This window comes from Grammomys surdaster, unplaced genomic scaffold (genome assembly GCF_004785775.1).
Source record: "Grammomys surdaster isolate TR1022 unplaced genomic scaffold, NIH_TR_1.0 63, whole genome shotgun sequence".
Classification (NCBI taxonomy): Eukaryota; Metazoa; Chordata; class Mammalia; order Rodentia; family Muridae; genus Grammomys; species Grammomys surdaster.
Genome location: NW_021604565.1, coordinates 10,319,932 through 10,346,030, shown reverse-complemented (window position 1 = coordinate 10,346,030; position 26,099 = coordinate 10,319,932). Strand labels below are relative to the sequence as shown.

At 38.3% G+C, this 26,099-nt stretch overlaps 1 protein-coding gene across 1 annotated transcript in view; it reads right to left on the bottom strand.

The window, feature by feature from the left end:
* Cpq (carboxypeptidase Q) overlaps positions 1 to 26,099 on the bottom strand; it is a 437,003-nt gene that overhangs the window by 313,070 nt on the left and 97,834 nt on the right. The window contains exon 2 of the mRNA XM_028767431.1: positions 21,885 to 22,337. Coding sequence (XP_028623264.1) covers positions 21,885 to 22,317 — 433 coding nt within the window. The 5' untranslated portion in view covers positions 22,318 to 22,337. The remainder of the gene's footprint in view (positions 1 to 21,884; positions 22,338 to 26,099) is intronic.

The window sequence follows — 26,099 nt, the reverse complement described above, 5'->3', positions numbered from 1 at the left end:
TACAGAAATTAGCAAGCATCAGTGATTTAGAACATGTAGCCTCATACAACAGAGAATTTTAAAGAGCAGATAGTCTCTGGAGATCATTAAGCTAGAGTCTTGGTAACTTCCAATAGCTAGGCATACAGATGTCATTCTAACAGAAATAAGCAGCTGTGTCATAGTAATAAATAATTTGTGCACTAAACAGCTTCACTACTGTTTCATCTCAAATGCATTTTTCTCTGAATTTCATCTTCACAAACCCAGGGCAAAAGTGAAAGGCACTACTGCAGTTGTGTTGTATTAGGTAGAAGATAGTGTTTTTATGGTGCTATGTTAGAGAAACAAAATATCTATGACAACTCAGTATTCCAAGTGGGATTTTTATTTAACTACATTTTACACTATTAAGTGTACTATGCTCTCCTCAGACAAATAAAATTTGTGTAAAGAAAGTTTGCACCAAAACAGAATTTCTGCCTCAAGTCATAGGAAACCTGTTCAACATTATGATTCATATTAATGCAGCTTGACACATAAAGGCAATTTAGCATTGTAGAGATGATATAGACATATAAGCACCATATGTAGCAATTCCCTGGATGTCATTTTAAAAAATCCTTTTCAACCAGAGGTACAAAAATTCAAATTCAACTACTGTTGTTAAAATGCTATAATTAAAAGCTAGTACCACAGACATTGCAAGAGCACTACCCATACCTTGTAAGTGAGACAGGGTGCTACAAAGGAAGGAGTCAACGAAAAGGAAGAAAGACATCCACCCTATCTTATAGGGAAGAAAACAAGTGGGCAAAAGTTCAATGATCTGTCTAGCATGGAAAGCAGTGATATTTGGGTTTAAATCCAGATCAGGATGAATCTAATAAACACTTATTACTACTCAACTTATTTTCACAATATTTTTTAATATTTCTAGGTCAAGTTTTATTATAGAAATGAATAAATACTCCAGAATGCTGGTAATGCCTGAGTTGTAGCTATCACATACTATCTATTCACATATTTGCAAATGATAGGAAAGATATTTCAGTTTCTTGGTCATGCCTGGATGTGTGACCAGTGGTTGGACTGGGTTCAGGCATTTGCATATGGGGTGCTGCATTTTCTAATGACGCCTTCATCTTCAGTGTCTGTGTGGAGCTTAGGTTCTCCCAGAGTCTCCCATTCTTCCAACACTAGATAGAGAGAGAAGGATCTTTCTGAAATCTTCCACAGCAAAGCTAGAAGCTTCTTCTTCTGTTGGCCTCAGCCAACAAACTTTTTCAAAAATCAGGAGTAATATACTTGCTTGTAAATCCAATTCTTTGACCATAGAGATGAGCTGTACTGACCACTTTAAGCCAAGCAAGGTACATCTGAACCTGGGCTTGGGTTAAGAGCCAATTCCACCCATACCAATGTTTGGTAGTAGGCAAGAACTGAAGTTTCCAGATATAAGAGGGAGAATTCTGTGTCACAACCAGCAAAAGCCACAGAAAGGATGTCTCTATAGTATCAGAAAACTTTCCACAAATTCTGAATTCAGTATATTTTTGTTAATGAAATTGCCCATATTGCTCATGATCCTGTCTGGCAGGATAAAGAGCCTCTCGGACCATTATCACTAACAATTGAATTCAACACAGAGAATAGGAATTTTCTGATGAGGTAACTATTAATGAAAACATGGCCTCAATTCAACAACATTAATATCTTATTAATCCTTATCAGAAACACAACACAGATCCTATGGTAGTGGAAACACTAAGGGTGCTAGAGCTCTCCACTTGCAGAGTTGTCAAGAACCTATGTGGCTTGATTTTATCCTCAAATCATATTTAAAACCACTATTCCATACAATTTTATGATGAAAAAGCAAAAACAAAGCATTGACAAATTCTTCATCAGATTGTTGGGTAGGTTTCCAAATATTTAGCATAGAAAAGTCTCATGACTGTATATCCTCAATACAAGTCTAAAAAGTAAACTGTAATTGCTTAAAGATTTTTCATAAAACTTGATAATAATAGGTACAACTATTGTAGGCATATTCTAGCCAGGTATCATGTATGACTTAGTTGTTATCATTGTTGCCCTACCAGTAAATAGAGTGACATGGAAACTCGGATTTATCTAGTTCACTGTCAGATTACTTGTAGTTTTATAACTCAAACTCAAATGGAGATTTTTATCTCTATCAATAAAATCAGAAGAGGGCATAAAAGTTCTAGTGATCAAATGCTCCTTTGTTTAGTTATCCACACAAGATGTCTAACTTGTAGCCATAGCTAATAGAAGCTCTAAGTCCAATATGTGTTTCAATATTATCTTACACAGAAAAAATATATTTATTAGCTTCTTTACAGATTACAATATGCAGACTTAGAAGGATTGATTCTGTGTGGTCTTTGATTAAGATATTTTTATACTTTTCATTTTGAATAGTTTAAGAGTATTGTATTAATAGGCAATCTTTTCAATAAGTTCAATAAATATTTCATTAAAATAATAAAATAATAAAAAACTACCCTTTGTATAGTTGTGACAATATAAGAGCTACATTCCTAAATGCTTTACTTATACTAAGTCATTTGATTCTCTAGGCAGACCCATGATATAGTCACTTATTATCTTCATAAAATGCAAGATATTTTATGTATTTATATCTGTATCTTGCTTAATTGTTTTCAGGCTTAAAATCAAAATAATTTAAGAATACACACCAAATAGGCTAAAAGTAAATGATACACAAAGGGTAGAGTAAAACAAATTAATGGTATGGTCCCTTTTATGTGAAAAATATGTCATAAGAGTTGTGCAGCTGTCAGATAGGATAATAAGCTTGGATGTGAACTGCCTGGAAAATAAAGCATAATCAGGTACAAAATTCAGCAACAGCATAACAAAATAGGCTAGCCACCCAGGCACAAATTTCCTATAAAAAATAGTTTTGTAGGTCATAACAAAGAATATACCAGGTTCTGTAATAATAAACAAGAACCCATCAACTGTATGAGTATAAGACATCTCAGTCTACTGTGAGACTGTGAAACCCTGTGCCAAGCAGACATGTTCACGGCTATGTGGACTACAGCGCTGTTCACAGTAGCCAAGACATGGGAACAGGATAAACGTCAGTCTGATAAATGAATTAAAGCATGTGGTATGCCTGCACTTGAAAAAGGAGGCTTTCGTGTAATTTGTGCCTATATGGATAAAACTGAAGATCATAAAATGAGCTAATCAGAGAGAGTAAAACTACATAATATTTTCATATATAATCTATAAAGATGGAACTCATAGAGAATAAAATAACCATTACCAGAGACTGGAGACTGGGGTGTGTTAGTTTCTTTTCCTGTTGCTGTGATAAAAATACTCTGATAAAAGCAACTCCAGACTAAAGTTCATCAATACAGGGAAGGCAAGGAAGCAAAGACCCAAAATAGACAGTTATGTTTGTTCACAACCAAGAGCAAGGAACAATGGATTAATGGGTGAATGCTTGTATTTAGCAGTCTCTTTCCACACCTCTGCAATACAGCATCTCCCATACAACAGATGATGCCATTCACAATGGGTGAGTCTTCCCACCTGAATTAATGTATTAATGTAATCCCATATAGGCCAATCTAATCTAGGCACTCTCTCACTAAAACTCCCTTCCCATATGATTCTATAGTATGTCAAGTTCACCATCAGAGAGAGTATCAGGAAGATGTTGATCTACAGACACAAAATTTCAGTTGGAGTACAGTAAATTCAAAAATCTACTGTACATACAAAATACATTGTATGTCTTAATATTGTTAAGAGTTAATTTTAAATGTTCTTACTACTACAAAATGTAAGTAGTACATGTGTTAAATAGCCTCATTTAACCATTCTGTGATGCATATAAATATCAAAATGATGTGTTTTATTATATATATATATATATCCTTCCTGTTCTCTACTCTCTCTAGCTGGCCAAACTTCTGAAATATCTGCCTTTTCCTTTTCTCTCCCCATGTCCCATCCTCAAGACAAACAAGAGGAAATGACTGCTCATGTGTGCCTCAAGCCCTGACGACTGTTTATTCATGTAACCCTGATCCTGATCCTGACATGCCTCTGCATCTTAGCACTGAAACTCTACTTTTGTTGTCAACATATATGGGTATAATCAATTGTATGAAACATCACTTTTTTAAAAAATTCATTGTTTTCTTTATGCCTTGTCTTTGTACTTCATGCAAGGTATCCCAGGAAGGACTGTGAGGTCCTGATGCCAGGACCTAAATTTGTGTATTTGTGTGTGTGTGCGTGCATGTGCGTGCGTGCGTGCGTGTGTGTGTGTGTGTGTGTGTGCTGCCCATATAATCATTGGTGCTTGGTCAAACTCCCAGTGACCAGCCCCTTAAAGATAACTGAGTTCTATTCCTGCTTCCCCTTCCGGACCAGAAGCCATCAATTGTGAAAAGCTTCACAGCATGTTTATCACACTTTTCAAGGGCTCTCTTCAATAGCTCCCTGTCTGTACTGTTTCTTTGTGGAGATGAGGTGAGGAAAGCAAGTCTTCAGTGTTTTTCATTCTCAAGTGTGAGCCTGCTGTCATTAACACCACTCTAAAAGAAGCTTCCTTGCTCATAACAGCAGGTGGCCCAGATTATGCACTGCCACAGTGGTTTTTAGTGGCAGCACTGACCACAGGACATCCACAAGGCTTTTGGTGGCAATATAAAACATGGACATCAACATGGCGTCTGTGGGTAACACAGACTACAGTCACCAACTTGGTCCCTGGTTGCAGCACAGACCAGCTTTCTCTTCTGTGCTACCTGTATCCTGACTGGCATATTGCAGTTATTCAATAAAAGTCCAGTTTAAAAAAAAGAGCTCCAAAACTATTTGTTGAAATAATATATGTGTAAAGGTCTGATTTGGAGAAATGCAAATGTATTAGAGTTTTATTGCTGTGAAGAGACATCATGACAATGGCAACTCTTTTTTGTAATTAATTAATTAATTAACATCTGAAACACTGCTCCTGCCTCCTTCACAGAGCCCTCCCTAGCCTGTCCCCTTTTACTTTGAGAGGGTGTGGTCTCCCTTGGTATCTTCTCACCCTAGTAATCAAGTCTCAACCTGATTAGGTACACCTTCTCCCACTGAGGCTAGACAAGGCAGCAGTGAAGAAGCAGCTATGCTGACTGTCTGCTACATATGTGTCTGAGCCCTCAGTCCAGCCCATGTATGTCCTTTGTGGTGGCTCAGACTCTGAAAGATCATAGAGGTCCAAGTTACTTGACTCTGTTGGTCTTCCTTTGGGGTTCCCATCGCCTTCAAGGCCTTCAGTGCTTCCCCTCAACTTTTCCTTAAGGGTCCCCAACCTCCATCTAATGTTTAGCTATAGGTCTCTGCATCTGTTTCGGTCTATTGCGGAGTAGAGCATCTCCGAAGACAGCTGTGCTAGGCTCTTGTCTGCAAGCATAACAGTATCATTAATAATGTCATAAATAGGTGCTTGTCCATGGGATAGCTTTTGAGTTGGGTTGGTTATTGGTTGGTCTTTCCTTCGGTCTCTGCTCTATTTCTGCATTTCTTTTAGACAGGATAAGTTCTGGGTTGAAAGTTTTGGGATAGGTTCATGTCCTTATTCCTCCACAGGGGATCCTGCCTGGATATAGGAGGTGGCCTCTTCAGCTTCCATGTCCCCACTGTTAGGCATCTAGGCTAAGGTCACCTGCATTGACCTGGGAGCCTCTCCATCCCAGGTATCTGGGACTTCCTAGAGATTCTCCCCTCCACCCATCCTGGGTAGTTGCAGATAGCTGTTCATTCACCCATTCCTCTGTACCTCTTTCCTGTCGCTGCCCACACCTGATCCTGCCTCCCCATGACTCTCTCCCTCCCCTCTTCCACTCATTTTTCCTCCTTCCTACTGCCATGGCAATTCTTATAAAGGAAAACATTTCTTTGCACCTGGCTTCCAGTTTCAGAGGTTTAGTCTATTAACATCATGGTGAGAAGCATGGCAGCATGCAGACAGACATGGTGCTGGAGGAGGAGCTGAGATTTCTACATCCTGATCTACAGGCAACAGAAGGAGACTGTATTCCACACTGGACATAGCTTAAGCATGTAAGACCTCACAGCCCCACCCCCTACAGTGGCATGCTTTCTCTAACAATGCCACACCTACTCTAATAAGGCTCTACTTCCTAATAGTGCCACGTTCTATGAGTCAAGCATTCAAATACATGAGTGATGGTCATTCCTATTTAAACCATCAAAGCAAACTTCTAGAGTCAGATCAATATATTCATCTTTGGTACTTGTAACTAATGTCTCCAAGGCCAAAAGATTGCTTCCTTCAACATTTCTACTCTAACAGCACTCCCTCCTGAAATATCCATTTTGTGCCAAAAGGCTGTGGCTTCCCAGTTTCTGACCCTTCTAGTGGAAAACATGTTGTTTCTAAAATAATCAAAAACAGAGACGTACTTGGTTGCCCTCACAGAATTTATAACCACAGGTGAAAAAGAGCCCTGTAGCCTTGCATTCCACTAAGAGGAAAAAAAAAAACAGACCTTAAGGAAACTAATTGATTGATTTTTCTATCCATTAAAAAATTAAATCCTAACTTATCTGAAATTGGGTTTTCTCGTATCATCCTTGACTTGGGTAAATGGAGAGAATACATTTTAAAATTGCATTATTCAATCAAGAAGTCCTCAATAGTTGGGTAAGTCCTAATTTAAAAAAAATGAGCATAACTCATTTTTTAGCCTGAAGTAACATAAATTAGGTCAAAGACATAAGATAATTAAATCACACATAGCACAAAGGGGCATGTTTCAATGTGAAAAAATCCAGAGAATCCCTGAAAGGACTTGTCCTGCCCACATGTGAAAATATAAAGCCAGTCACCTACAGACTCTGTACTGCCTATTGTTCTTGCAGTAAGCCAGAGAGGTTTTTTTTTTAGAATGGTATGGTCCATATTCTCTGGTATTTGATATGCCAAAGGCTATTAGAAGTTTCAATAGCCAGGAGATATGCTCCGATCCATTCCCCTCATTCTCTCCTTTGGATGCCAGGATGACTTCAGATCACTCAGGCTCTGGTTTACCTGGAAATACCTCCAGACTCAGCATTGTACTAAACATTAGACAATAGTGGCCAGTCCTGATATCTTCGTTGATTTCCTATCTGCCTGCCTGTTCGTTCTTTCAGAATTTAATAATGTATACTCAAAGAATATACTCAGATATTTTAGTCAAATAGAAATGTCATACTTCATGCAGATAGTCACCTAAACAAGTGTTGTTCTCTCTACCTTTCAATCTAGAACGTTACAAGTCTCAATTCATCCAGCCTTACTTCTCACCAGAAATGTTAAGTATGATTCTTAACTACATAAAAAACAAACAAACAAAGAAGCAAACAAAAACAGTTGAGATACAAGCTTAAATTTGAAATTTGAAAATGGTAAAGGACACACTTAGATTGGAACTAGGTTCCATCAGGTCTCCACCCTTCATGCTATGGTGCTTAGAGACTTTCATATTGTTGCTGAAATGGTGAAGAAACTAAGTAGGAAATTCATGAAAGGAAATTACACATTATTTAAGAGTCATATCCAAGATATTTAAGATCAAAACCAAGCCCAGAAACTTCTAATGGCCGTATCAAATACCAGGTACAGAAAGAAGGCCCTGACTCTGTACAAGACCCAGGCCACTGTCAGACCAGGCATCAAACATTTGTACTTTCTCCTACAGAGAAGATTTAACCTATGGTCAGGCTCTGAATGCCAGATAAGCTTGAGGGAAGAGAGTTTCACATGGCTTCAGTACTTCCAACATCAGCTTCTCATTTTTCTTTTAGCTGTCCAGGTAGCAACAGCATCACTATCATAGTCCTGTATCATGAACCAGAAGGATCTTACAAAGGACTGTGATGACTCTTTCCTGCTTTCAAGGACTTATTATCTAAAAAGGTACACTTGGGCCTTCATTCTTTCCCTAATTCTACTGCCTTGATACAGTTTTATGTTTACACTTAAGCTACTCAAAACAATCTAAGAGCAAGAATTCTCTTCCCAATTTCATTAACATTCCCATCCTTCAAGACATACTCACAACACTGATGTCAAAAGTAAAGGTCTCTATTCTGCTATGAGACAACACAAATAGTTCTATAAATTAACAACATTCTATTTACTAAATATCATTTCTGAAGATGCTTTTAATCTTTTTTAAAATTCACATAACCTCAAAGGCAATTAAAGATACATGGCTGAATAACACCATTTCTGTAGTGTTACAACACAGTATGGGTAAAATACAACTAGGAAGCAGGCAAATCATTACAAAGTTCTTAGAGATTTAACCCAATTAAAGTTACCCCAATTAGGAAATGGAGTATAGAGCTAAACAGAGAATTCTCAATAGAGGAATCTCAAATGGCTGAGAAGTACCTACAGAGATGTTCAAAGTCCTTAGATATCAAAGAAATGCAATTCAAAACCACTATGAGATTCTGCCTTACACCTAAAAGAAGAAGGTAAAAAACACAAGGAACAGCATATGCTGGTGAGGTTGTGGAGCAAGAGCAACATTACTCCACTGCTGGAGGGAGTGCAAACACGTACAACCACTCTGGAAATCAATTTAGTGGTTTCTCTGAAAACTGGGAATAGTTCTAGCTTAAGACACAGCTATACCACTCCTGGGCATATACGCAATAAGATGATCCACTGTCTCACAAGGACACTTGCTAAACTATGTTTATAGCACCTTTATTCATAGTACTCAAAAACTAGAAGCAAACTGTATATACCTCAACTGAAAAATGGATAAAAATAACATGGTTCATTTACACAATGGATTATTACTAAACCATTAAAAACAAGGACATCATGAATTTTGCAGGAAAATGGACAGGACTAGAAAATATCTGAGTGAGGTAATCCAGCTCCAGAAAGACATGCATGGTATGTACTCATTTCTAAGTGGATATTAGCCATAAGGTACAGGCTAACCATGCTAAAATCAACAGGCTCAAAGAAGCAAATAACAGCGAGGGACCAAGGGAGGATGGTTGAATATTTCTCAGAAGGGAAGACAAAATAGATATTGGAGACCAATAGAAGGAGGAAACAGGGTGGAAGAGGAGTTGAGGAGTGAAGCAGGGGTGGAGGAGAGCATATGTAAAGAGAGCAGGATAGAGTGAGAAGGGAGATGAAGGGGAAGTCTCTAGAATGTGCCAAAGACCTGAGATGAGGAGAGGACCTAGAGGGTCTATGGGGGCGATTCTAGCTGAGACTGCTAGCAGTGAGAAATATGGATCCTGAAGTGACCACTCTCCGTAGCCAGGCAGGCCTCTCAGTGGAGGGATAAGGACAGCAACCTACTCACAAAGCCTTTGATCCAAAATGTGTCCTGCCTACAAGATTTTCAGGGACAAAGACTGAGAGAATGGTCAGCCAATGACTGCTCCAAATTGAGAGCCATCCCACAGGCAAGAACCAATCCCTGACACTATTAATGATACTCTGTTATGCTTGCAGACAGGAGCCTAACATAACTGTTTTCCTGAGAGGCTTTACTCAGCAGCCAATGGGAAGAGATGCAGAGACTAACACCCAAACATTAGATAGAGCTCTCAGAGTCTTGAGTGAAGACAAGGGAGAAGGATCGAAGGACCAACAGAAGACAGGAATTCCACAGAAAAATCAACAGAGTCAACTAGCCTGGATTCCCAGGGATTCCCAGAGTCTGAATCACCAACCAGAGTGAGCACAGGCTGGATCTAGACCCCTTCACATAAGTAGCAGATGAGCAGCTTGGTCTTCATCAGGTCCCCCAATAACTTAGACCTGGGGCTGTCTCTGAGCCTGTTGCTTGCCTTCCTGTGGATCCTCTGCCCTTCAATGGACTACTCTGTTTGGCCTCAGTGGGAGAAGATGTGCCTAGTCCTGCAGTGACTTGTGTGCAGGGGGCAGAGTTGGGGGTCTGGATGAGTGGTGTGAGAAGGGGTGTGGGGGAGTGTGGTGTAAGCGAGGGAATGACATCCAGAGGGAGGGCTTCCCTTCTCAAAAGAGAAAGGGAAGGTGGGATACAGGAGGACTTGTGGGAGGGAGTACTACGAGGATAGGAAGGGGTGATATTGGGTTTAAAGTAAATAATAATAATAGTAATAATAATGTCTCTAAGGAAATAAAGATGTATGGTTGGATAACATCATTTTTGGAGTGTTTCAGGACATTAAACAACTGGGAAGCAGACAAATTTCTAAGAAATTCTGATACTGCTTTTATTTGGGAGAAAAGAGATAAACAAGGAAATAACCATGGGAAAATATATAATAAAATAAATCATTTCCTTAAATGTGAAATTGTTAGATTAAATTGAAAAGAGCTCATTTGGTTAAAAAAATGCCATATTTTGCTTTGGAAACTCCAAAACGAATTGTTTTTATAAGAATATATAATTTCATACAAAAATAATAATATACCAAGAAGGAAAGTTATTAGGTTAATATTCTAACTATCAGTCACTAATGAGGATTTCTAAATAAAGTCCATAAGAAAGATTCCGTTTAAATTCAAGTTCCACTCCCTTTCCATTTCCTCTGTTTTTTTTTTTTTAAATCACTCATGGAAAACTGATTTATATTAAGTAAATAAACATAAGCATTGGATTTATTCCCTAAACATTTTCACATACTAATCAGAAACACATTGAAAGATTAAATCTTCAAGTCAGAAAAATTGTTTTAAATCAATCTGGAGGTTCTTCAGAAAATTGGAACTATATCTACCTCAAGACTCAGCAATACCACTCTTGGGAATATACCCAAAAGATACCCCACCATGCCATAGGGACACGTGTTCCACTATGTTGATAGTGGCCTTGTTTGTGATAGCCAGAAGCTGGAAACAACCCAGATGTCCCATTACAGAAGAATGAATACAGAAAATGGTGTTCATCTACACAATGGAATATTATTCAGCTATTAAGAATGAGGACATCTTGAGTTTTCCAGGCAAATGGATAGAACTAGAAAATATCATCCTGATTGAGGTAACTCAGACCCAAAAGGACATGCATGGTATGTACTTACTAATAAGTGGATATTAAAAAAAAATTTAAAAAGTACAAAATACCCAAGATGCAGTCCACAGAACTCGGAAAGGTCAACAAGCTGAAGGGCCCAATGAGGACACCTCAGTCCCACTAGGGAGGGAGAAGAAAGCAAACACAAATGGGGAGGGAGGGAAAGTGGATGGGGGCAGGGGAAGAGGGGAACCTGATCTGGTATTGAGTGAGGGAAAAGGACTGAAGCCCTGAGGGCCAGCAGAAAGAATGGAAACCAGCAACCTTGGGAGGTAGGAGGTTGGGGAGACCCTCCAGAATGTGCCAGGGACCTGGGAGGTGAGAGACTCTCAAGACTCAAAGGACGGGACCTTAGATGAAATGCCCAACAGTAGGGAGAGTGAAGTTATTGAGCCCACCTCCAGTAGGAAGACAGGATATCAACTGAGGGAGTGGGCTGCCATCCCACAGTCAAAATGCTGACTCATAATTGCTCCTGTCTGAAGAACTGCAGGGATGGAAATGGAGAGGTGCCTGAGAAAAAGAAAGTTCAGCAACAGGCCCCAAATGGGATCCAGCTAAAGGGGAGGTCCCAAGGCCTGACACTATTACTGATGCTATGGAGTGCTCACAAAAAGGGACCTATCATGACTGTCCTCCAAAAGACCCAACAAGCAGCTGAAAGAGTCAGATGCAGATATTTTCCCCCAGCCAATGAACAGAAGCTGCTGACCCCTGTGACTGAATTAGGGAAAAGCTGGAAGAAGCTGAGGAGGAGGGTAACCCTGTAGGTGGACCAGCAGTTTAAATTAATCTGAATCCCTGAGAGCTCTCAAACATTGGACCACCAACCAGGCACCATACACCAGCTGATATGAGGCCCCCAACACATATACAGCAGACAACTGCCAGGTCTATGTTGAATCAGAGCTGATGTACCTAACCCTCAAGAGACTGGAGGACCCAGGGAGTTTAGAGGTCTGATGGGGTGAGGGGTGGGGAGTGAGGACCTCTTCATGGAGACTGGGTGGCAGGGAAGTAAGAGATGTGAAATATTCAGGTGTTGCTTGGAGGGAGGAATAAAATTTGAAGTATAAAATAAATTAATTAATTTAATAAATTGCTTACTAAGATCAGAACATTGGATTAAATGATCTTGAAATAGAGTTCACTTACTAAAAGTGATTATAATGTAGAAACATGTTCATTTTGCTCTCTATTATAATTCATCTCATTGGTGTATTTGCATGATAATCTATATCAGTAAAATATCTCAGTATTTCTTGTGTTTTCTTTTCAATTCTTATTTTTATCCTCCATCTGAGAATAGGCACGCTATATACAATAGCATTTTGATTAATTCTTAATGTACCTCAAAATTTATATGCCTAATTTAGCTGTCTTCAACTTGTTTCATATCATAGCAACATGTTAACTAGAAACTAAAATAATGATGAATAGAGATAACGACGGTGGTCAAGAGCTCTGCTTTCTCGAGCACACAAGACAGCTTTTTATAATCAAGACAAAATATTTTTGAATAAAAAGCTGTTCATGTAATGCTAGAAAAAATAACCCACAGATAATGAATGTTATGGTCGTGTGTGTGTGTGTGCATGTGTGTGTTTGTGTATGGGCATGTGTGTAGGTGTGTGTGTGTGTGTGTGTGTATGTGTGTGTTTGTGTATGGGCATGTGTATAGGTGTGTGTGTGTGTGTGTTTATGTGTGTGTTTGTGTATGGGCATGTGTGTAGGGGTGTGTGTGTGTGTTTGTGTGTGTGTGTATGTGTGTGTTTGTGTATGGGCATGTGTGTAGGGGTGTGTGTGTGTGTTTGTGTGTGTGTGAATGTGTGTACACATGAGTTTGGAAGCCAGAAGTCAGGGTTAAGCATCTTCCCCAATTGTTCCCATTTTCCTCAAGTGAAAGAAAAGTTCTCTTAATCAACCCAGTAGACAGAGTTCATTGATTCTGCTAGCCTTGCTAGCAATCAAGTCCCAGAAGCTGTTCTGTCTCTACTTCCCCAGTGCTGTGACTATGAGTACAGCTTCTCAGGTGGATGCTGGGGAACCCTAAATTAGGGACCTCAAATAAGCCATTTTCTCAGGCCCTGCAGTTCAGATGTTAAGACCTCGTAAAATGAATTGTAAAGTTCTGAAATACTTAATCTTACAAATTTCCAGCTAAAGATATCAATAGACATCAATCAGCTCTTTTTCTAAGGCAGTTTTATTAACTTAAACTTGTAATATCCCAAATTATCTGACTTGACTCTAAAATGAGGTACAATTCCATTATTTTGATTTTTAGCATCCTTAATGCTACGGTAAGTATGGTAAGTCATACTTGGTGTGAACTTTGTTATATACAGTGTTCTATTAATACTACAGATGTTCAAAAATAAATAAGATACATATTTTCAAGTATTTTACAGACAGGTTGGCAATTGCTTCAGTGTTTGAATGATCTGATAATAAGTTCAGTAGGTTGGAACAGTAATTATTGATTCTTGATTTGAATGAAATAATTTTAACCAAACACCTTAAAGCATGTTTGGAATGTCCTACTCACTGTGTATACCTTGCACTAATAGTACAGATTTACACACTTGCTTAAGCATATAAAAAATATTCATTCACTTGATCTTACGACGGCCCCATAATGTTGTCTTGACTAAAAGACAGGTCAGCACTGGGCACAACCTTCCAGAGATGTGGACTCCATCAGACTGATGATAGTCAGTCCACACTGTGATAAGAGTCTGGATATTACTTCATATGAAGGTGAGGAACAGCCTAAGAGGAAATTAAACCAAAGGACTTCTACATAAATACTGATGCCTTGGCCCTGGTCATGTTCTGTGAGCACTATATATGAATAAGCGGTATGCACAAGGTTGATATAAGAATGGCTTTTCTTCGAAGGCCTGATACTTGAATCAGAGGAATTTTGTCCTAATTCAGTCCTTAAAAATCTTATAGAAAAATCCCTGGTAGTTTCTCTTTAGGGAGGGACAGGAAATAAAAACACTATCAGAAATGTTAGAAGCCTCCATCTTTAAGAGAAGAGGAATGTAAACCAACCTTATGATGACAGGGATCAGGAAACTTTCCATGCTCTTATGTATCTGGGATTCTGGTCCCATAGCAAACTCTCCTGTGAGCGAGGCCACACTTGCTAGCTACAGCTCAGTCACAAGCCCCTACCTCACCATGCTGTGAACCTTAATTTTCTTTCTTTGGTTCAAAAATACTAGGAACCTTGAAGAGAGCTTTCTATCATTTTCCCCACAAAATATGACTTGGTCATTATCTTTCCAATCTTCCTGAAATGACCAACAAATTGATACTAACTTTGGTTAAACTGAATAGAATACAAATGAAGACAAATTAACACTGTGTGAATGCAGATGGTTTAGTACAGTAACTTGAAAGTACAGCAAGAGCACCAAGTCCCAGCTTTGGTCAGGGCCACAGTAAGTGTGCAGTTTTTTGAGAGTCATGAGTCTTTTACCTATCATGATGAATCTAGGTCTAAGCATAACTGGTATCCAAAGTGTACTATCTATAATCCATCCTATACATTCTAGAACAATGGTTTCAAGATTGAGCTTTTGGGAGATGGCAGTTGTATTTTCCTTCATGAAGCAAGAGCTTTATGAGAAGGCAGTATCAGAAACAGTAAGATGAATGACTTCCAAGATACACAAAGCTCAGTAGAAAGAATGAAGAATGTTGTCTAGAGAGGATTCATGGGTGACTGATATTTGTTTTCTCTAGCCAAAGCTACAAAAAGCCATAGACCAGTAGGGCGGTAAAGACTATTTCTCTCTCAACTGCAAAAACTATTTTTTCTAATCTCAGTACATTACTATTCCTTTCCATGCTTTCCCATTTTATAGAATCATGATGTGTCAATCATAAAAGAAATGGCACAGAAAATACCTCAAAGCTCTGAAATTCTGCATTCTACCATCATTATTACAGGATTTTCCCTTAAATATGCACCAATAGGACACAAATCACTGAACCTGAAACTTCCTGTTTTGGTTAAGATGTCTTGCCAGCATCTTTGAATTTTTTGTTACCTCCCAGGTACTGCTCCCTGCCTTGTTTGGTCTCAAATAATTGCTACAAGGTTTAGTTGCTCAAAGAGAGGAAGAACATGTGGCTTTCTCTGCATTTGTATACACTTTCATTGTTTTATAATTAACATTGTTGGTAATAAACAAAAAGTTAAACAATATAGCTACTTTAAAAAATAAAAATTAGACTTCTTTGCTTTCCATGCACAGAGGTATGCCCCTGAGAAGTCATAGTTTGTCTTATTGGCTTCATCATGAGGATGCATGGAATCCTACAGCGCATCCCTCTGCTGACATTGTTTTACTGAGTATATCATGGGCATGACTTTGCTTCAGGACCAATTCCCCTTCATAGTTGTGCATAGCACTTCATTTCAGAAAAATCACTGCAGGTTAATTCACTAGCCACCTTTTGAATGACATTAGGGATGTTTTAACATCACATGAACTGCAATGTGTTAAATTTTTACCATATCTTTTTCTTTTCTTGATATTTGTTTTGTCTAAATGAATAATTTTGTTCAAAATATATATATTTAGACTTTCACCATATATACAAATGCATAAATACAGTTTTATTTGTATACTTTTCATCTTAATATGTTAGGCTACTATACCTATAACCACTGAACTCACTTTTAAAAATCCAGCATCTAGATTATGTAATCCTCACTCACCATGTTTGCTGTTTTCTAGTATATCCTTGTCTAAGTCTGATCTGGTTTATGTATTATTCCCCTGTGATAATGATTTCTCATGTTTATTAACAATGCTGTGATAAATATTTTTTAATGTTTATTAAGTTAATTAAATAGTCTCTTTAATTACCATGAAAGGGCTTTTCAAGATGTGTACCTAGAGTCAAGGAATGCTTGCTTGCATTTCTAGTTCTCTAAACTAACAGATAACCTCCTCATGGTGACACTTAGAGCTTCTGCTTCCTCCAGTCAAGTTTTAAAGGTCTTCTGAAGACTTAAAATTATCTTAGTTTCATTAAATTTTCAGTAAATAAATAATTTTGGGAGGAGAGTACTCTGAGACCCTAAGGAACCACGGAGATGTTAGAAGAAGCAGACACTACTGAACTATCACTGCAGCAAATTAATTAAACTTTTGCTGGTCCCACTCTACAGTGATCCTCAATTCTAAACTTAACTTAGTTTCTGTCTTAGGGTTTCTATCACTGTGATAAAACACTATAAGCAAATAAGCAAGCTGGGAAGGAAGAGGTTAATTTGGCTTACACTGCCACATTGTTGTTTATCATCAAGGAAGTCAGGACAGAATTTCAAACAGCAAGACCATGAAGGCAGGAGTGATGCAGTGGCTATGGAGGGGTGCTGCTAACTGACTTGCTATCTATGGCTTGCTCAGCCTGCTTTTTTTATTGAACCCAGAACCACAAGGCCAGTGATGGCACCACCAACGATGGACTGGGCCCTTCCCCATTAAACACTAATTACGAAAATTAACACTTACCTATGTATAGCCCAATCATATTCAGGCATTTTTTTCAACTGAAGCTCCATTCTCTCCAGTGACTCTAAATATGTCAAATTGACATAAAACTAACCGGCACAGCTGAGCACCTGTCAGCTTGATACATAAATATTAAGCCACAACCTTTCTTTCTTTCTTTATTAATTATTTTAATTGCTTACATTGCAAATGAATCCCATTTTTCCAGTTTCCCCTTCACAAATTCCCTAGTCCATTCACCTTCCTGTTTGCCTCTATGAGAGTGCTCCTCAACCCACTCACCCACTCCTGCCTCACCACTCTAGCATCCCCCTACTCTGGGGCACAAACCCTCCAGAGGACCAAGGGCCTCCCCTCCCATCAATACCAGATAAAACCATCCTCTGCTACATACACAGCTGGAGCCATGGGACCTTCCATGTATATGCTATGGTTGGTGGATGAGTCCCTGGGAGCTCTGGTTGGTCCAGTTAGTTGATATCATTACTCCTATGGGGTTGCAATCCCCTTTAGCTCCTTCAGTCCTTCCACTAGCTCTTCCATTGGCATCCTGGGCTCAACCCTATGGTTGACTATGAGTATCTGCATCTGTATTAGTCAGATGCTAGCAGAACCTCTCAGGGAACTAGGCTTCTGTCATCAAGTGCTTCATGGCATCAGCAATAGTGTCAGGATTTGGTGTCAACAGATGGAATGAATCCTTAGGTGAGGTGGTCTCTGGATGGCCTCTGCTCCATTTTTGTCCCTGTCTTTCTTTTGGACAGGAACATTTCTGGGTTAACAATTTTGAGATGGGTGGGTGGCCCCATCCCTCAACTGGAGGCTGTGCATATCTACTGGAGATGGTCTCTACAGGTTCTATCTCACATTTGCTGGGTATTTCAGACAATGTCAACCTTTATCAGATGTGGGATCCTGAAAGCCTCTTGCTTCCCTGGAATCTGCGACTTTCTAGTGGTATCTCCAGTTCTCCATGCCCCACTGCTACATATTTCTATCCATTTTCCTGACCCTCACTACTTCTTTCCTGCTTCTTCCCATACCTGATCCTACCCCTACCTTTTTCCTCCCTCCCTCCCAGGTTCCTCTCTTCCTCTACATCATGTGATTATTTTGTTCCCTCTTCTATGTAGGATTGAAGTATTGGTCTTCCTTCTTCTTAAGTTTCATATGGTTTGTGGGTTGTGTCATGGGTATTCTGAATTTTTGGGCTAATATCCACTTACCAGTAAGTACATACCATGTGTGTTCTTTTGTGACTGGATTACTTCGATCAGGATGATATTTTCTAGTTCCATACATTTGCCTGTGAATCTCATGAAGTCATTGATTTTAATAGCTGAGTAGTACTCCATTGTATAAGTGTACCACATTTTCTGTATCCATTCCTCGGCTGAGGGACATCTGGGTTGTTTTTCAGCTTGTGGGTATTATAAATAAGGCTGCTTTGAACATAGTGGAGCATGTGTCCATGTTATTATATGTTAGAGCATCCTCTGGGTATATGCCCAGTAGTGGTATACCAGAGTCTTCAGGTAGAACTATTTCCAGTTTTCTGAGGAACTGCCTAATTGTTTTCCAAAGTGGTTTAACCAGCTTGCAATCCCACCAGCAATGGAGAAAGGCAAATTCCCCAATCTCCACATCTTCACCAGCATCTGGTGTCATCTGTGTTTTTCATCTTAGCCATTCTGATTGATGTAAAGTAGAATCTCAGAGTCATTTTGATTTGCATTTCCCTGGTGACTAAGGATTTTGGAGATTTCTTTAGGTGGTTCTCAGCCATTCGAGATTCGTCAGTTGAGAATATTTAGCTCTGTGCCCCATTTTTAATGGGGCTATTTGGTTATTTGGACTAACTTCTTGAGTTCTCTACATATTTTGGATATTAGCCCTTTATCAGATGTGGGTTGGTAAAGATCTTTTCCAATCTATACCTTGCCATTTGTCCTATTGACAGTGTCCTTTGCCTTAGAGAAGCATTTCAATTTTATGAGGTCCCATTTGTCCATTGTTGCTCTTAAAACGTAAGTCATAGGAGTTCTGTTCAGAAAATTTTCCCCTGTGTCAATGTATTTGAGGTTCTTTCCCATTTTCTGTTCTGTAAGATTCAGTGAATCTGGTTTTATGTGGAGGTCACTTGGACTTGAGCTTTGTGCAAGGAGGTAAGAATGGATTAATTTGCATTCTTCTACATGCAGACCACCAGTTGAACCAGCACCATACGTTAAAAATGCTGTCTTTTTTTCTGCTGGATGGTTTTAGTTCCTTTGTCAAAGATCAAGTGACCATAAGTGTGTAGGTTTATTTCTGGGTCTTCAATTCTATTCCATTGATCTATATGCCTGTCCTTGTGTCAATACCAAGTGATTTTTATCATTATTGCTCTGTAGTACAGCTTGAAGTCAGGGATGGTGATTCCCCCAGAAGTTCTTTTATTGTTGAGAATAGTTTTAGCTATTCTGGTTGTTTTTTTTTTTTTTTCATTATTCCAGATGAATTTGAGAGTTGCTCTTTCTATCTCTGTGAAGAATTTAGTTGAGATTTTGATGGGGATTGCATTGAATCTGTAGATTGCTTTTAGTAAGATGGCCATTTTTACTGTGTTAATCCTGTTGATCCATGAGTTTGGGAGATCTTTCCATCTTCTGAGGTCTTATTCAATTTCTTTCTTCAGAGACTTGAAGTTCTTGTCATACAGATCGTTCACTTGCTTGGTTAGAGTCACACCAAGATGTTTTATATTATTTGTGACTATTGTGAAGGATGTTATTTCCTTAATTTCTGTCCCATCTCACTTATCCTTTGATTGGAGTAAGGCTACTGATTTGTTTGAGTTAATTTTATATCCAGCCACTTTGCTGAAGTGGTTTATCAGCTGTAAAAATTCTCTGGTGGAATTTTTGTTGTTGCTTATGTATACTATCCTGTCATCTGCAAATAGTGATATCTTGACTTCATCCTTCCCAATTTGTTTCCCTTTGATCTCCTTTTGTTGCTCTGGCTAGAATTTTGAGTATTATACTGCATAGGTAGGGAGGGAGGGAGCAGCCTTGTCTTATCCCTGATTTTAGTGGGATTGCTTCAAGTTTCTCTCCATTCAGTTTGATGTTGGGTATTGGTTTGCTGCCTGTTGCTTTTATTATGTTTAGGTATGTGTCTTGAATTTCTGATCTTTCCAAGATATTTAACATGAAGGGGTGTTGTATTTTGTCAAAGGTTTTTTTCAGCATCTAATGAGATGCTAGTGTGTGTTTTTTTCTTTGAGTTTGTTTATATAGTGGATTACATGATGAATTTTCTTATATTGAATCACTGTATCACTGGGATAAACCCTACTTGATCATGGTAAATGATGGTTTTGATGTGTTCCTGGGTTCAATTTGCTAGAATTTTATTGAGTACTTTTGACTCAATATTCATAAGGGAAATTAGTCTGATATTCTCTTTCTTTGTTCAGGCTTTGTGTAGTTTAGAATACATTAATCAATAAAGAATAATTTAAAAATAAATCAGTTAAAATACAAAAAATATTTGCATTGTAAGTATAAGTGTATTTTATTATAATAAATGTGTTATATAGGACTATATATAGGATATCTCTATCTACATATCTATCTATCTATCTATCTATCTATATCTATATATCAATAGATAGATAGATAGATAGATAGATAGATAGATAGATAGATAGATAGATATGGAGAGGGGGGGAGCATGGACAGAGAGAGAGAGAGTCAGTCAGATGATTCAGCACTTATCATCAAGTTTGAAAACCTTAGTTTGATCCTCAAGATCAACATGACAGAGGAGAGAACTAGCTTCAGCACTGTACCTCCATATGTACATACATACACACATGCTTACATACTCATACATTCACGCACAGACACTTGCATGCACTTGCACACACACACACACACATATACACACACATACAAATGAATAAAAGTAAAGGCAATAATAAAAAGCATAGAAGGGTGCTCAGCGTCATTTGCCATTAATAAAATGCAAAGAAAGTCCACAGAAGGTACTCTTAGGTAATATAAGCAACCAGATAACTGTTGCATGTATATAGGGAAAATTATGCATTTTTAGTGAGAATATTTAAAAGGTACAAATTGCAGAGAATAAGTTTGAAGCACATAAGTAAATTAAATCTAGAGCTACTAAATGGCCCATAAATTTTTTGTCTTGGTATACAAACGAAATTAATGACAACATATGCACACAAACTTGTGCATAAATGTATATAATGGTGGTATTCATGATATGGAAAGGAGGAAACAGCCAAAAAATGACACTGACTGATAAAGACAAGTATAATAAAATATCTTTTCTCAACAAAATGGAGCACTTACATGTTTCACAACGCAAATGACCTAGAAACATAATGCTGAATAAAAGATGTCATTCACAAACGACCACAAAGTGTGTTCCATACATCTTCTATGTCCAGAATGGGAAAATACAAACACTGAAAGCATATTAGTGGCTTCCTAGGTTTGGGGGAGTGCGGCTCAAGGGATAAGTGCAGCTGCATACTGTGGTCTGGGGAAGACAGCAATAAAATATTCAACAGCTAGACTGTGTTCTACAATCTAGTTGTTCTAGAATTAGGCTAAACAGTTTTGTGAATATACTAAAAATAATTATACTGTGTGTTTCTTGTTAGTAAATATTATAGTGCATGAATGTTTTTATCAATGATTTTTAAATAAACTGACTATATTTCTTCTGGATCCTGGCATAGGAGACAGTCAAAAGAATACAAAATACTTTCTCTGCCACAGGAGATTAATCTATGCACACTTTCAAGTTTTACTAGTAGGGGATTGCTAACTGGCTCTATAGTCCATATCCAGGCACTATATTGTTGGATAAAACTGGAGCTAGGGTGTTGATACTACGTTTTTGAAAGTCATTCAGCAGAGTTTCTTTCTGAAAAGAATGGAAGAAATAGAAAAAGAAAAGAAAGAAGAAAGCAAGCATACATCAATTATATAAAGATTACAGGAGGGCTGGACTGTGAGTGTAATGGAAGAGCACTTGCTTAGCAAGTTTGAAACCCTAGCATCACAGAAAGCAGGTGTCAGCGACACAAACGTGTTCAATGTCACCCTTCAATACATAGTGGATTCAGAACTGTCCTAGATTACATGAAATCCACGTGTTAAAACAACTTAAAGGGAGGGAAGGAAGAAAAGAGATAAGGGATTAAATTAAGGAGTATGTCCAACTAAAACACAAACAGTACCTCCTGGGGGAGTCCCAATGCTGCTCCCAAGACCTAAAATAGCCATCTTCTGAATTCGAGGCACCAGCATCACTGCAGATTCTTCTCCCCTCTCCCAGTGGGGTATTCTGACCTGTTCCAGGTGCACATTTTCTAGCCCATCTTGCTGAAGGTTTTGGTACATAATTTGGATAGCTGTCTCTAGGTTCTTAGACCCACTCAGTCTGGGTCCAACAGTATCAACTAGAACTCCCAAACGTTCATAGGACCGGTTCTGGTATTTACCATAAACAGCAAGGTTGATAATTGCTTTAGCAACATCTTCATAGTTGGCTATTTCTTCTTTTATTTCTTGAAATGTTCGCTGAGAAACACCATTCTTGTATATAGTTTTTCCAGAGCCCAAGGAAAAAAGGTGAACAACAGCAACAAACAGGAAGAAAATGAACTTCATTGTTCTAGTTGCTTTTCTTCCTGAGATAAATAAATAAGAAACATGTTTTAGGGAAAAAGAATCTCACAGGCATCTGCCCATAACCCATGGCCTGCTTTCCTTTTCCTCTTCCTTTTCTAACCATCATTCAATCTCCCCCATCATATTCAAACAATAGAGTCCCTATGAATAGACAGGGCACAGAACAATGCTTGGCCTTATTAACAGGGTGGTGTGTATCAAATGCATAGAGTCATTTGTTATTTAGGGATCTTGTTATTAAGAGAGAGGAGAGACAGGGAGGAGGAGGGGAAAGAACAAGTGGTGGTTAAAGTGATGCTTGCTACATGGAAGGAACCCTAGCAAATTGCGAGTTCACTTTCCCTTTGCCCCAAATGTGCTCTTTCTTCTTTGCTTGGAAACATGACCTTTGAGGCCATCTCAGATGTCACTTTTTCACTAAACTCATTTCCATTAAAGATATCTGATATTTTTTAGCAATGTTTATTGAATACCAGGTATAGTACAGAAACTGTGATATACTTTTAGAAGCAGAGAACTAAAACAAATGAAAAAAACAAAGATGAAGATTGGTTATTCTTTAGCTCTATGATACACATTACCTACAGGTTAATAATAAAAACAGTGCAATGCATTTTTGTCATGATTGTTATGTATCAGATGCTGTCCTATGTACACTGCTCATGGTATTACATTTACAGTAACTCAGCTTCAGGAGGCAGACTCTTATGACTGGAGCACTAGCACAGAGAGATTAAGGAATTGGAAATATATAAAGTTTTTTCCAATTCTAAGCTCTATGCTAAGAAGTGCTACTCATTTAGCACTACAGAGAGTTCAAGTCCAAAATGGACAATACAGAGATGAATAAGAATGGGTAGTGCTGCTCAGTGTAGGACACAATAGTCCCCTGGGTTCATTTTAACTTAATTAACAGTAAGTAGAATTTAAAATTCAATTCCTCATTCACTCTAGACGTGTTTCAAGTATTCAGTATGCACATGTGACTAGTGGCTGCCACCCCACACAGCTGGAACAGAATTCCTGTCACGGCAGAAAGCTTGGGTAGTATCAAGTCAGATGCTTTTTAAATTGTATAGACACTGTGGCTCCACTACTCATTTTAAAAGATCTATCAACATTTCATTGCCCTCATGAGAGTTATTGGGAAGTAAGACCTTTAAGTTTAAGTTTTGAAGATGCCACCCTTCTGAATGAACCGATATTGGCATCACAGGAGCAGGCAAGTCATAACCTTTTCTACTCTCTCTTTAACCACTTATCCTTCCCTCCTGAAAATATGATATGTTATGACAGAATAAGAAAAACTCTTTATCAGGTTTTCCAGCTACCCAATCAGTAAGTCCATACATTTCTGTTTGTTATTAATTACAGTCTGTGATATTGTGTTATGAAAAACAAAATAGGCAAAGTCAAAATTTTCAAATCCAATAAAAAGTGTTTTTATTTCCTTTATTTATCTAATTCATTGTTACAAAAATATTAGTCTGCAAAACATTCAGAACTCTACAAGTTACTCCTATAACACAGATATCAGAAACACAAACTGTTATGCAGATAGATTTCAAATTCAATTGACAAAGAATATCTTTTAAAACTGGCATCAGCAATCTCTTTAAATTTGTCTTTCCTTACCTCTTCATCTCTCTCAGTCTGTCTGTCTTGTTCTCTTTCCTTCCCTCATTCTCCCTCTCCTTGACCCATGTATGTTTATTTCTAATCTTATAGACATACATTATTTCAAATGTAGATAGTCCAAGCTGAGATACTGTTTTATTTTGTAGGTGCAGAATGTACTACTATTTTTATTTTAAAGCTATAAATGTGAAAATAAAGGTATTCCAGATATATTGGATTACTTATAATATATGATTAACTTCACTCATTTGTTTTTACTCCTTACTGTAGCATTTAGAAAAATTAAATCTATCTCTCCTTATGTTAGTCAGCAATGCTATAGCTGCATCTTTTATACTGTTCTTCAAATTCCCAGTGTTTCGTAACTTAGGGTTGACACTTACATTCATTCTATTACCTTTCAAGCCTCTACCCCCACCCTATGCTCATTCTCCTGTAAAATACATACAATCACTGTTTAATCAGAATGTTTTAAAAATAACCTCACATGAAGACCTGCTCAACCAAGCCTCTGAGCTGTTTATATCATGTGTTTCCACCATAGCTAGTGTTAACAGCTGTGTTTGTATATAAATCTGTCTCCCCAAGCTCAAAATGCAGTACGATAAATGATCCAGCACTGTACTTTCAATTGCAAGATCCAATATAGTCACATAGGAGCTTTTCATTTAAGGAATAAATAAGCCTTTAATTTCTTTAGATCTTAGCTTCCTTAGAGTATGCGAGTAGCCTTCCCTCCTTCACAAACGATCTACAGGAATAAAAACTTCATATAATATTTAAGCATTGTGAAAATTATGACAACTCTGCATTGTGGCTGACTTATAAGTATGATTATACTATCATTCTTTGTTTCTATAATCACAATACCCATGCATACCTTTCAAGGTTAAATTTTGTTAATCAAAATGATGATATTTCACTAGACTGTATGTTTAAGACATGGTTTACTAACTTCCTGGCTATGAATCTGAACTACAAAGGAGAAGGAAGCTGACCTGCACGTATCAGCCTTTGTTTCTGGTGGTGACTGTGACCACTGGCTTCAAGCTCCTGACACTTTTCTTTTTAATTTATTGGTTATTTTATTTACACTTCAACTGTTAACCCCCTTCCCAGTTTCCCCTCCACAAACCCCCATCCCATCCTCTCCCCTGCTTTTATGAAGGTGCTCTTTCACCCACCCACCTACCCAGCCACTCTCACCTTACCTCCCTAGCATTCTCCTACACTGGGGCATCAAGCTGTCACAGGACCAAGAGCCTCCCTTCCACTGATGCCAACATTTACACAATGGAGTACTACTCAGCCATGAAAAACAATGACTTCATGAAATTCGCAGGCAAAGGGATTGAACTAGAAAATATCATCTTGAGTGAGGTAACACACTCACAAAAGAACATACATGGTATGTACTCACTGATACATGGATGTCAAGAAAAAAGCTCGAAATACCCATGATACAGTTCCTGGCACTTTCAATTTTCCACCATGATGGATGTTACCCTCAAACTATCAAAAACTAACACTTTCCCTTAGGTTGCCTTTAGGCCCTAACTCCTTCTATCAATTCATTTGACAAAAGTTTAGTAAGCCACTATAAACTAGAGACCAACTACAAGAGATAGTGCTAAAGAACTGGCAAGCATAAGAAGAGACAGAAGGGAAAGCCCTGCAAATGAAGGAGATGCAAGGTCCAGACAACAGAAGTTGAAGTATTCGTACAGAGCTTAAGCTGGGACGCAAAAGTAAGCAGGGTTTTGATGATGAACACATGGATAAGATGGAACTGGTGGTGATCAATAGGAAACAAATGTGCAAAGGGAGGGAAGCTTTACAAAATGTAGCCAGACACAGCAAAGGACATGACAAACAATGGATAAAGTAGAAAGGAAAATGCAGAAGACACAGAAGCAAGAGGATGGAAGTATCTCCCAAGAAAACATCCACCATACAAAGTTGCAAATGAATATAGTCAAGGGCCCTTGAGGGCTGTGGCAGTGGGCAATGAATGTGTACCTTCATTCACCACCATAAGGTCAGGAAAAGATCTCAGATCTCCAGCACACCTAGCCCCTGAGGACAGAGACTCCACTAAGGACCATATCGGGACAGGGGCAGCA